The sequence below is a fragment of the Leptonychotes weddellii genome, chromosome 5 (assembly GCF_054177405.1).
Source record: "Leptonychotes weddellii isolate Sample4059 chromosome 5, ASM5417740v2, whole genome shotgun sequence".
Classification (NCBI taxonomy): domain Eukaryota; kingdom Metazoa; phylum Chordata; class Mammalia; order Carnivora; family Phocidae; genus Leptonychotes; species Leptonychotes weddellii.
In genome coordinates, this window is record NC_138373.1 from 111,590,099 (window position 1) to 111,603,552 (window position 13,454).

The 13,454-nt window shown below is 33.9% G+C and overlaps 1 protein-coding gene across 1 annotated transcript in view; it reads left to right on the plus strand.

Moving 5' to 3' along the window:
• The window catches only part of MON2 (MON2 regulator of endosome-to-Golgi trafficking), a 98,666-nt gene that overhangs the window by 69,429 nt on the left and 15,783 nt on the right, over positions 1-13,454 (plus strand). The window contains exons 27-30 of the mRNA XM_081818972.1: positions 4,539-4,682; positions 5,257-5,274; positions 5,564-5,692; positions 9,230-9,420. Of these exons, the coding sequence (XP_081675098.1) occupies positions 4,539-4,682; positions 5,257-5,274; positions 5,564-5,692; positions 9,230-9,420 (482 nt within the window). The remainder of the gene's footprint in view (positions 1-4,538; positions 4,683-5,256; positions 5,275-5,563; positions 5,693-9,229; positions 9,421-13,454) is intronic.

The window sequence follows — 13,454 nt, forward strand, 5'->3', positions numbered from 1 at the left end:
CTCCCACCCCCCACCACTCCAGCAAGCCGGTTTGTTTCCTGAGATAAAGAATTCCTCATATCAGTGAGGTCATATGATACATGTCTTTCTCTGATTGACTTATTTCACTTAGCATAATACCCTCTAGTTCCATCCACGTGGTGGCAAATGGCAAGATTTCATATTTTTTGATGGTTGTGTAATATTCCATTGTGTGTGTGTGTGTCTACACACACACACACATCTTTATCCATTCATCTGTTGATGGACATCTTGGCTCTTTCCATAGTTTGGCTATTGTGGACATTGCTGCTATAAACATCAGGGTGCACGTACCCCTTAGAAGCACTACATTTGTATTTTGGGGGTAAATACCCAGTAGTGCAGTTGGGAGTAGGAACCTCCATACTGTTTTCCAGAGTGCCTGCACCAGCTTGCATTCCCACCAACAGTGTAGGAGGGTTCCCCTTTCTCCACATCCCTGCCAACATCTGTCGTTTCCTGACTTGTTAATTTTAGCCATTCTGACTGGTGTGAGGTGGTATCTCATTGAGGTTTTGATTTGGATTTCCCTGATGCCGAGCGATGTTGAGCACTTTTTCATGTGTCTGTTGGCCATTTGGATGTCTTCTTTGGAAAAATGTCTGTCCATGTCTTCTGCCCATTTCTTGATTGGATTATTTGTTCTTTGGGTGTTGAGTTTGATAAGTAAAAAGAGATATATCTTACCTAGTGTGTTTTGTTACTGTGAAAAAGTTATTAAGGAGGGCATGCGATGTAATGAGCACAGGTTATTATATAAGATAAATCACTGACCTCTACCTCTGAAACCAATAATATATTATATGTTAATTAATTGAATTTAAATAAAAAATTAAAAACCAAACAGCAAAAATAATAAATTAAAAAAATTAAAAATAAACAGACCTAAAAATCATTGAGTAAATCCCAGTTAGCAGGCAAGACCAAATCAAAATCAAAGAATTCTTTAAACTATCGAGATAATTGTTAGCACAGTTCACAACAACCATAATGCTAAGCAGAAAAATGCCAACCGAGGAGCCAGCAATTACAACAAAGTTGCTATGACATTCTAACAAAATTAGAATGGAACTAGATTCTGATTACACGTGTGTTAATCACATTTGTGTACTGCAAATCATGTTTTCTAATTAACTGATTGCATTATATCCAGCTGGAGTGATGAAAACTTTCACAGTAAAAGTAGTGGTTTCTGTTACGCCATAATAACTCTTCATTGGCTCTGGAGGAAGTCCAGCTGAGTAGTAATTCCTTGATCTCTTTAACCCTAGATACATTGTGTAGAGAAACAAATTGTGCAGAAACTTAAAATTTAAGAGAATCTGACATTTAAGAAACTTTATTGTAGAGATATCAGCTTTCAACAATTGAAATCAAAATAGCTATTTTTATTTTCAGTGGAGAAAAGAAGTAGCCTGTCACTACCTATTTTTTACCCCTTGATTGACCATGCACATAGGTTGCTTATGGAGTGGCCTGGAGGAAATTGAAAAGTTATTCTGTCAGAAAAGCAAAGCAAAGCACAGGCCTTATGGGATGTCCATAATCTAGAACTCTCATTCAGATGTTCGATTCATGTTTTTATAAACCCAAACCTCCAAAATTTTTTTCAAGAAAAAAAAGCACATAATGTTATTTTTAAAAACTCTGCTTTAACAATGACAGAACAAACAGAATCATTTATTCCAACTACTAGGAATTTGTTCTGAGCTTTTACTGGCTTTGAAAACAATATGTACATACCTTCAATCTGAAACCTAGGAAGCTTTATTGCTGTTCATTTATATCAGTTGGTATCATTTTGCGTTACTAATTTTCACTCTAGCTGTTCTTTATTACTTATGTGATTATCTAAATGATATTTCATAGTACTTGAGTATGAGTCAAGCATATGGTGTCTTTAATATTTCCTAATAGAAAAAATTAAACACAGTAAAAGTGTTTGTGTATTTTCTCCCACAGGTGTCAGAAAAGTTTTTTACAGCACAATTTACTTACTTTGGGACTTTATCCTTAAATTAATAAGCTATCCAGTGAAACATTTTATTGATTAAAGATCATTTCCTACATAAAACCTCATTTTTGATTTCATGTTTACAATTATATAGGTTAGGGCTTCAGGGTCACAGTCTTCTCTTGGTTCTTAAATCACTCATTCCTACCAAATTGACCTAGTTATATATGCTAATTGATTTTTTTTGGCCAAGATATTTTTGGCATGTGTTGGACCTGAGAATTTGATTATCTGTTTTCCTTAAGTTCTGAGATCAGGAGACTGCATCTGTCTTATTTATTACTAAACTTCCTAAAGTCAGATGGCTGGATATTGTATCTGCCTCCATCATCAAGGCGGCTAGAGTAGTACTCCAGGAAACATCATCACATTGTGTGTGGATGGTGCCCTTGGAGTTATGCAATGAAGCCCTGCCTGCTAGTCAATGGGGCAAGTTTTGGAATCTCTTTATATATCAGCTTCTTAATCTATTAATCTATAAAATAAAAATAATAGATCTTCACCTATTATTAAATGGGGTTTGTAAGGCATTTACTGCCTGGCACAGTTAAACTAAATGTTAGCTGTTACTGTCTTCATCATCAAGTTCCCTGTCAAACGTCTTAGTATATGAGGGGAGAGGGCAAAAAAAGTCTTAGTAGATATAGGTACTGAAGGAATTATTGTTGAAGGACTTAAGAGAAACCTTGAACCATGTCAGAGTTTGGATGTCCATTTTCTGTTCTTGTTTTCACATGTAGTTTTCAAACTGGAATAATAGGAAATGTCTAGATAGCTGACTGATTCTTAACTTTTGGAGTAAAATCTGTTATCAGGTTCATACTATAGTTTTTTTCTGATACACAAACTTAAGAATATTGAAGAAAAACCAATAATAACTTTTTTTTAGATGGAGTTTGTTTAAAAAAAATGTCAGTTCCACATTATGCATTTTAAGATCTCAGAATTACTTATTAAGTCAACTATAATGCTACAGTATATTTTCTTTTTATAAAGGACCACTGAAAATCAAAGTGTGTAGTCACAGTCATTATTTGGTGCTAAGATATTTCCAGAGAAATGGTAATACTTAGTTTTCTAAGGTAACCACACAGGCTTTTTCTCTTTTTTAGTCATTGAAAAATTAAGAATCCACTTGGTATAATTATTTCTTTTCCACAGTAATTACTGCTTGTTTACTTCTAAGAGTTATGACTCAGCAAGAGATTAGTAAAGAAGAAAGTGAAATTTACAGAATCAGTCAGTAGAGTGAATATTTTTAGGCATTCAAGTTCTCCATTTACTGTTACTGAGAAAAATAACCAAATATTGAGAGATAGTATTAGATATTTTATTCTACTTTTTTACATTGTAATTATAAGATGATCTAACTTAGATATGGCAGCACTTTGCTTATCTGTATTTCAAGACTTTTATTTAAAACTTAAGTCATAACCATAAATGGTTACATCTTCCCTCAGGGAAAATAAAATTAATATATTATCTGACAGGTTTAAAAAGCCATGGATTGCAGAAAAACATAAATGTGTGCATCTTTTTAAAGAATATTCCTTAAAATTTTGAAATGCTTTGAATTTTGATTTAGTACTTTGAGGGTACCTCAAGCGCAGAATGACCATGCTTTTTGTTTTGTAAAGCACAAATTTATTTTATACATTATGTAAATAATATCATTAAATATTTTTCCCACAGAGAAAAAGAAACACTAAAATATTTGAAAGGACAAGAAGAGAAAACACATTTGTGGCTAGAAAAAATGAAAATATAAGATTTATTTTAAGTACTTTCAACATACCTGAAGGAATTAAAATCTGCAGTGTCAGGATATGCACTTTACTCTTTATCAAATTGTTGATAGCAATAGGTTTAGTTTCTATTAATTTTTTAAAATTTTCTTGTTTTAAATCAAGTCTATATATTCAGATACATTAGACATTAAATATACACTGCCCTGTTAAAAAATTAACATATACATTTCTTTTAGAAACAGATTTTCATCCATGGCTTATTTTCCCCAACTATAATACACATGATTATTTGTGAAAGTCAGAAGACTAAGCATAGTGCAGAAATCAGCTGTCATTTCAATGAACTGATACTATCACTTAAATAGAAGTCACTATCAGTCAATATAATCTTGGTCAGTGAAGCGTTCTTGATGGTCTAATGGCTGTAATCCTGAACCAATGATCCAATCATGGAACCTCAGGACTGCCTGGGGCTCCACTCCAAGTGCTTGCCCTTTTTCCAGTCTGTTAAGTCATAAATCACACTTTCTATTAAAAAACATTTTGTAGCTCATTAACACATTTGGCTTATACTTTATTCAATAATAGTTTAAAATAGCTTGTAATAGCTATGTCCTTCAGGACTTATAAAAGATTGTATAATACTTACATAAAATAAGACAGTTTTTAAGATTCTTTGGTTAAATGCATATACAGTGAAGAACTTAACTGGAGTTCAGGTTATGCATTCTGCTGTTCATATTTTGCTTTTATAGGTCATCTGCGTGGGGCCAGAAAACATGCAGATAATGTATCCAGCTATATTTGACCAGTTACTGGCATTTGTGGAATTTTCCTGTAAACCTCCACAGTATGGACAGCTAGAAACCAAGCACATTGCAAATGCAAAATATAATCAGGTAATTTCATTTAAATTGTATTTTCTCTGGAAGATTTCATGGCTTATAAACAGTTCCACATAAGATGGAAATTTTTCATTCACAAATAAACTTTCATATGTCTGTTAACAGTTTAAACTCAAAACACTATTTGGAAAATCTTTTCTGTATTCCTTTTTTTCTTGTTTATGACTTTCCTTTCCCAAGTAGTTCTCCAGAAAGTTTGGCCTTTCATGTTACGTTTTTCTTCAAAGTTCCTTTCTTCACTGCCCCATCCCATTACAAGATGGCTTCTAAATCCCTAAGCCTAATCTTGTCTAAAATAAATGCCTGCCATGCAAAATGAAGACACCTGTGTGTACTAAATAAGTTGTCTATTGCTGGTGTGAAATTTAGTTGGATTTTACCTAAAAGATTTTTATAGCCATCATTGGCAAATTTTGGCTTAGGGGAAAAGTAAATTTCTGAATGCATGCACAGGCTGATTTTGTTCACTCAACATTAAAATAAAATTTTACATGGTCCGAAAAGTAGTTTTAATGTGTATTAACTTTTCTCATTCTATTTGTCTTGCAACACAATGGAATCACAATAGATCCAACTATTTGCACCGGTGAGTTAAATTTCCTAAAATTGTCCTAACCTGTTGGCAACAAGTAAAGTACATCTTTCCCATTTCTTGGTAGAATGCTCTCTGTGCTTTTTCTGATAGTTTTAATTTTTGCCTGGCTGAAAATTGTTCTTTCATGAAGTACGTATCTGTTTGAAAACTTTGCATGTAATATAATCTGACCTAAAACCAAGGACTGAACTTTAAGACAAAGAAGGTTTCCCTTTGAAAACAATATAATTTAATTTAATCTCATGTATTTTTAACTCCATGTGAAAATATTACTTTTTAGGCGGAATGGGTAGCCTTGAATTATGTACCGTTTGCTGAAAGGTCTTTAGAAGTAGTTGTGGATTTATACCAAAAAACAGCCTGTCACAAAGCAGTCGTGAATGAGAAGGTACTCCAGAATATTATTAAGGTATCTTTTTCTTTTTAATTTCTATTCTTTGATGATGACACTATTACTGAAATTACTTTTTAGGTAATAATATATTATCATATATTGAGATAAATGGAAAATATTTATATTATTATTTAGAGGGACTTTTCTCCAACATTCATGGATAGTATTTAGGAAGCCAGTCCCAGTATGAAAAGTTTTTTTTTTTTTAACGAAAAATATTTTAAAGTAAGTATGCATTAGGTTTTTTACAATTCTTAAGTTATGCCACAAGTCAATGAAGGATCCTGTTTCTTAGGACAGTAACTTCTCATACTTCAAGGTTGATGAGCATTCAGGGAGAAATGCACAGCACATCAATTTAACTGATATGTATTTTTTTTTTAAGTCAGTTCCTTAGTGTACGGACAACCATTTTTAAAACTCATCTCTTGTTGATTCGGTCTGATTTCTCCGAAGTGTATTTCTTGTTTTTTCCTGTTTTGAAGGGCAAACCTGAACTTTGCCTTCTATTTACTGAACAAATATAGGCCAATATGAACCATCTTTCCTCAAGGAAGATGGCCATTCTCGTTCCAAAGCTCATCCTGCTCTTTTGTTTCCCTCCTTTTCTCTTTCCCTCTTTCTTTGTTGGTGATTCTTTCATTTTCCTTTTAGCCTTGTAAACAGTATCTTGGAAAGATGATAAAGCCCTTTATTTAAGAACTTTCTCTCACTTTGCTTCCTACTCAAATGGCCATCCTCTTTCAGCTTTCCTTTTTTTCCAAATTCCTTTACTTTAAACAGCTTGTGTCCTTCACATAGCTGCAGCTCACTCTCAACCCACTGCATGCTGGCTTACTTTCATATTGTGCTTCAGAAATGACTTAAGGTTTAGAAGATCAAATCTTTAAATCCTGTGTCCTTTTCTAATTATCTTCCTATTATATGATATTGCCCTTGCCTTCTTTAAACTCTTTCTTCCCTTGACTTTTGTACTCTTTCTACCCCTCCCATGCACCCCATCACAACTATTCTCTCTCTCATTTATTGAGAATAGTTTTTAAGCACCTCTGTTGCCATGTACTAATTAAATAGTAGGGATTAAAAATGAATAAAATAATTCTTACATTTAATAATTCAATAAAAGGAATATAGAAAGGCAAACAAATAATAATATAGTATGTTAAGTCCTAGGTGAAGACCACAGAGTGGATTCAGATAGACCTGCCTTAGAATAGTGCATTGCTCTTTACTTGATGCTGTATGATTTTTGGGTAAATGAACCTGTCAGAGTATTTCTCATCTGTAAAAGAAGGTTAATACCAATACCACTTACATGTCTGAACTATTAAGAGACTCATTTGAGATACAGCATTTAATGATACTTGCCACATGTCAGTGCTGAATAAAAAGTTAGTACCTCCTCCCATCCCCCATAGACAGGAAGTAACTAACCTGCCTAGAGGATTTTGGCAAGGGTTAATAGAAGTGACACTTGAAGGAGTAATAGGTTTGCTAGGTAGAAAGGGAGAGGCATTAAGCAATGTAAAAGATTGTGGTATTTTTTCAAGAAATATTGAGAAATTCCATTTAGGGAGGTGTCAGGGCTAGGAATAAGTCTGAAAAAGTAGCTAGGGTTCTTATAAACCATCATAAGGAATCAGACTTCATTGAGGTTGAACACTAAGGAGTGACATGAATCAGTTTGTCTTTTTAAAAGAATTAAACAATCTCTTTTCTATATCCCCCCTTTCTTGATGCTGCTTACTATATTGTATTGTGGTTTAGTGGACAAGGCTCTTTTTTCTCAAAAATTGTGAGCTTTGTAGCAGCAAGAACAGAATTTCCCAGTTCCCACATACATTTACTCAGCATATACTATACGCTAGTCTCTGTATTAGTTGCTGAAATATTTTTAAACAAAAAATGTATAAATCACATAGATCTATTGTGCTTAGCATTCCCTTGATTTCAGTAAAATATTAATTGTAGTGGTAAACTATATTTTTCGGTTATCTAACCTTGAGTTATAAAATGTTAATTTAGACTTGCCCTTGTATAATTTAGTATTATTTTCTTTGCAAATGACATACATTCAGGCTCTGACTAGCTTTAATAATGAAGAAGACTTATTGCCATGCTTAGTTTGAAAATTCAGAGATAGAGGGAGGGTTTTAGGTTTGGTTTATTCAGTGGTTCAGCAGTATCAACAAAAATAAAATATTTTCTCTCTCTCTTCTGCTTTCCAAGGATTGACTGCATCCCAACTATGTTTCTCCTCATAGTTATAGACTAATAAAGGGCTTGATGTCCAGTAGGAGGTGTGTGTATGTGCATGTACTTCTTATCACACTATTCTTCTTGGTTCCTAAAATTAACCTTAAGTGGACCAGCTTTAATCCTATGGCCAGTCTTGAACCAGTAATTATGGCCAGAAAAATGGAGTGTATTAATTGACTTAATAAGCTAATCATCTCCTTACCCTAATTCCCAACTGAAAGTGGAGTCAGTTTCCCCCAAAGCACATGGGGAGAGGTAAAGGATAGATTTGGCTAGGCTGATTATCTCTTAGTGGAGGCTCAGTTCATGCTAACATATAATGGTTCACTGTGTGAGTAGTCAGTAATAATTGTGTGGAGGATGATGAAATTAAGTTTTATATTCCCTACGTAACCTTGAAATATGAAAATGTATTTTTCTACCCTTTATCTTTCTCTAACTGGAATTTTTATATAAAAGCAGGATTTTCACTGTCATGCAAACAATCTATTGATAGTGCTCTGAGACAACTCACTGTGGTAGTTTGGTCAGTCTGGTCTTCTAGTTGCTGGATAGAAGTGTGACTGTAGGAGTTTATTCTGAATCACCAAATTAGTTCTTTAATGGTTTATAGCAACCTACCGCAAAAGTTGACCAGTTAAAAAGTAAGTCTCAACATCGTAGTCACTATACATAGCTCAGATGCTTTACTCCTGTATCCACAAGGGTTAAAGAATAAACTATCTTTTTTATCATCAGTTTTACTGAAATAACTTGGAAATGGAAAAAAAATACATTAAAATGTTGGAGTAGAATATAAAATTCAAAGAATTTTAGAGATAAAATATAAGACTTCAAAGTATTGATTCTTTAGGTTATGTTTACCTAACCAATCATGAAAACAAGGTATTGATCTCTGTTAGATGGGAGAACCCCAAATTATTTTCTGCTAGGAAAACTATGGCAAAATGTTCTAATTCCATAACAGCAATTTGAGAGAAGCTGCAAAATTTTAAGTTTACTACTCCTATCTTAAGTTTTCAGATAACATCCCTATGTTTTATGATGAGAAACTGAAGTTCAGAAAGTTGTTACTTGTTCAAGGTCATTGTTTGTAAAATGGAGACAGAGTATCTTTCTAGGCAGTAGATTTGAGGACTGTGTCTGAAAATTGATCTTTCTAGAAAATAACATCCTTTTTAAAGTGAAAATACCTATGCTATTATTTTTTTCTGCTTTAGTTTTTTTAAGTAATTAAAGTTGTATGTATATATTTTAATTAATACATATCTTAAACTGTCTTTATTTTCACAGACACTTAGGGTTCCTCTCAGTTTGAAATATTCCTGCCCTTCTGAAAGCACATGGAAATTAGCAGTATCTTCTCTCCTCAAAGTTCTTTCTATTGGGCTACCTGTTGCCCGGCAGCATGCTTCTTCTGGAAAATTTGACAGTATGTGGCCAGAACTAGCCAACACTTTTGAAGACTTTCTCTTTACTAAAAGGTCAGCTCATTCAATTTTACAGTTGTAAGATAATCTCTCAAAAATATATAATGCCTGCAATTGATCTAAAAACAGTATTTCTCATTATTCATTAACAAAGTAATTATTAAGATTGCTCCATCGTATACAAAGCACAACTGATTGATTAAACATTTATCCACTAGCTACATTATCTGTGAGCAAATGGAGATTTTTGCTTTTCACAGTGTTTTTGGTTTTAAGACAGGTATCTATAAGACTATATGGATGCATCATAATTAAGGTTGTTTTTTTTTTAAGATTTTATTTATTTGAGAGAGAGATTGAGATAGAGAGAGAGAGCACATGAGAGAGGGGAGGGTCAGAGGGAGAGGCAGACTCCCCGCTGAGCAGGGAGCCCGATGCGGGACTCGATCCTGGGGCTCCAGGATCATGACCTGAGCCGAAGGCAGTCGCTTAACCAACTGAGCCACCCAGGCCCCTCATAATTAAGGTTTTAACTCAATGAAGCTAAGAAGATCTGTTTTTTAAATCTGCTGCCCATTTGACATTGCAAGAAGAAAATAATTTCTGAAAATCAGTATTTTACTGGAATAAATAAGATTAGTGGTGATAATGATTAGCTCTTTAAGATGTTAGGTTTGGCAAAGAAGAGTGGAATTTTCACTATGTGATATCCACCTGAGGGCTTATGTTTATGGATCTTCTTTTGACCCCTCACTGAGTGAGAGTAGGATAATTGGAACACACACTACATTTTTTGAAGGAGGAATCTTCTGTGGGTTAACTTAAATTTTGCTGTGTGAAAGCATATCTGGTATTTCAAAATTGAAAGTAATGACATCCTAATTTCTGTTTCCACAAATGGTCAGATTTTGTTTTAGTTCCTTTTGTATTTCTCATCTCTAGAAATCTTACAGATACCAATGCAAGTGTACTCTTTGTATTTGCAGAAAAATTATAGGGACTCACAGAGCATATTCAAACAAATTATGTTTTTATATTTAACCCTGAAAATATGAGTTCCTCTGTGGACTCCGTTGCCTGAAATCACTATGTTAATTTGTATGAATCAAATAGGTTTAGAAATTTACACTTTTCTCTTTCTTTCCCAGTTATCTGTATATGCATGTTGCTTTATTAATACAAGCTTTTAGATTAGGTTTTTTTGGCAATGAGTAAAACTTCTTTAAGAATTTCTTTTCCTGGGGCACCTGGGTGGCTCAGTCAGTTAAAGCGTCTGCTTTTGGCTTAGGTCATGATCCTGGAGTCCCAGTATCGAGCCCCTCATCGGGCTCCCTGCTCGGCGGGGAGTCTCCTTCTCCCTCTGCCCTTTACCTGCTTGTGTGCTCTGTCTCTCTCTCGCTCTCAAATAAATAAATAAAATCTTAAAAAAAAAGAATTTCTTTTACTGTGGCTGAGTCTTTCCACCATCTTACTTATTCTCAAGTTTCTTGTTGAATATTCTTATTTTATTAAATTCAGTTTAATGAAATAATTTTCCTGTGTTTGCAGGAGGTAGAAAATGAAATCAAAGTCTTAATAATAGATACTGTACATCTTATGTCATTTTGTATTAATGCAGCTGTACTATAATCTCATTGCAGTCTTTTGCCCGACTATGGCCCCATTTACATTAAAGGTTTGAGTGTATTTGGTATGTTGAAAAATCATATTGCTTAAGAAGCAGCCATTATAGTGCACTGACTCAGGAGCTGGGCCACCTGGATTCAAATCCCAACAGTTACTTTGTAACTGAGATATTTTCATCTGTTAAGTAGGAATGATAATGCTACCTAACTCATAGGGTTATTATGAGGATTAAGTCACTTAAAGTAAGTGACTGCTGGAGTATTATGTCACTTATTTTTATTTTTTGAGAGAGAGTACGTTTGGAAGGGCAGAGGGAGAGAGTGAGAGAGAATCTTAAGCAGGCTCCACGCCCAGTGTGAAGCCCAACGAGGGGCTCTATCTCACAACCCTGAGATCATGACCTGAGCCGAAATCAAGAATTGGACGCTTAACTGACTTGGCTACCCAGGCACCCAAGTATTAAGTCACTTAAAATAAGTGACTGCTTAGAGTAGTACCTGGCACATGAGTGCTTTTAAAATGCTTGCTACCACTTTTATTATCCTCATTATTGTTATTTCTTTTCCTTAAGAGAAAGTGATATTGTCCATATCCTTTCCCATGAAACAGCCATATTTTAAACCAGAATTTTAAAGACCCAAGCTCTAAATAACTGGGAGTAGAAATTTACTTCTAAATTTGGGATTGCTTATAATGGGTAGAAAATAATAAAGGTACTAAATTCTGCTGTCAGTAACACAGAATTAGCATTCTAAGTTGTGATTATTCTAGTTACAGATTTAAGCCTTCTGCTATCCTATATTGAGGGTCAGGAGACCCATGACCTACTTTGGACTCTGCCACCTCCTTTCTGTTGACCTTGAACTGGTTATTTCCCTTCAGTAGGCATCGTTTTCTCTTAATTATAAGATGAAATGAATTGATTAGTTGTGAAGGTCTACTAGTTTATATAACTTGACTTAAATTTTTCATCAATGTGAAAACAGCTAAGATGGAAAACAGCAAAGCCAGTCCAAAAATATTTTAAGCCTCAAATTGAAAGCTTTCGTTAGTTAGTTGAAGTTAAAAATGCAGTGCTCATGAAGAGAACTTAAAAACGATGCATATTTTTAGTTTCATGAGAAGGCTTTGTTTTTTGTTTTCCAAATACTTGATTATTTTGGAAATCACAAATTTTTATTTTATGTCACATATATACTTGTTCTATAACTGAAGTCCATCACTAGTATTTGAACAGTAAGGTGGTGTTTCAGAATGTCGCTTGGAGTAACAAGACTTAGGTTTTTAAATATTTGGATATATTTTATGTTGGAACATTTATAAATCCTTTAACTTAATATATACTCTAAGACTTTGTGAATAACCATGACTTTCTCTGATATTTCTTAGCTTTTTTTTTGGTCTGTAAGCTGCTTTGGCAAGGCAGTATAATAACAAAGAAATACAAATAAAACCAAAATTAGCTAGAAGTAAACAAAGGCTTTGGACATTATTGAGGACTATGATAAGTAAATACTTTAAATGAGAAAAAGAAAAAACATGATTAAAGATGAAAAACATAAGCACTGTGATCTGGTAGACACTTGAGGTTTATTAGGAATTCATTCAATCATCCTTAGAGTACTGAAACATGGTTTTTATCCTGTAGAATACACTTGGGCTAGTGTGAGAATTCATACAGTTAATGGTCAGTGGACTTTAAGTTTAAAATCACTAAGTAGTACCTAAAAGAAATCAGGTGAAACATATTCACACAAAAACTTATTCAGTAATGTTCCTAGCAGTATTTTTCATAATAGCTAAAAATGAAAACAATCCAAATGTTTATCAGCTGTTGAGTGGATAAATTAAATGTGGTATATCCATAGAATGGAATATTCAGCCATAAAAAGGGATAAAATACTGATGCATGCATGCTACAATATAGATGAATCTTGAAGATGTTATGCTAAGTGAAAGAAACCAGACACGAAAGGCCATATATCGTATGATCTCATTTATATAGTATATCCAAAATAGGCAAATGCATAGAGACAGAAAGTAGATTAATGGCCACAGGTGGGAGGAGGAGACAATGAGGAGTGACTGCAAAAAGTACAGAATGTCATTCAGGAGTGATGAAAATATTCTAGAATTAGAAGTGGCACTACTTTGTGAATATACTAAAAAGCACTGAATTATACACTTTAAAAAGGTGAATTTTATGGTATATGAAATTGTATCTCAGTACATTTTTTTAATGTACCATGCAGAGAGAACTGACAAAAAATACAAATAACACTTTATCAGTTTGAAGGCTCTTTTATTTCAAATAAAGATTCGTAAAAATAATTTTAAAAAATAACACTAACTGGGGCGCCTGGGTGGCTCAGTTGGTTAAGTGACTGCCTTCGGCTCAGGTCATGATCCTGGAGTCCCGGGATCGAGTCCCGTATCGGGCTCCCTGCTCAGCGGGGAGTCTG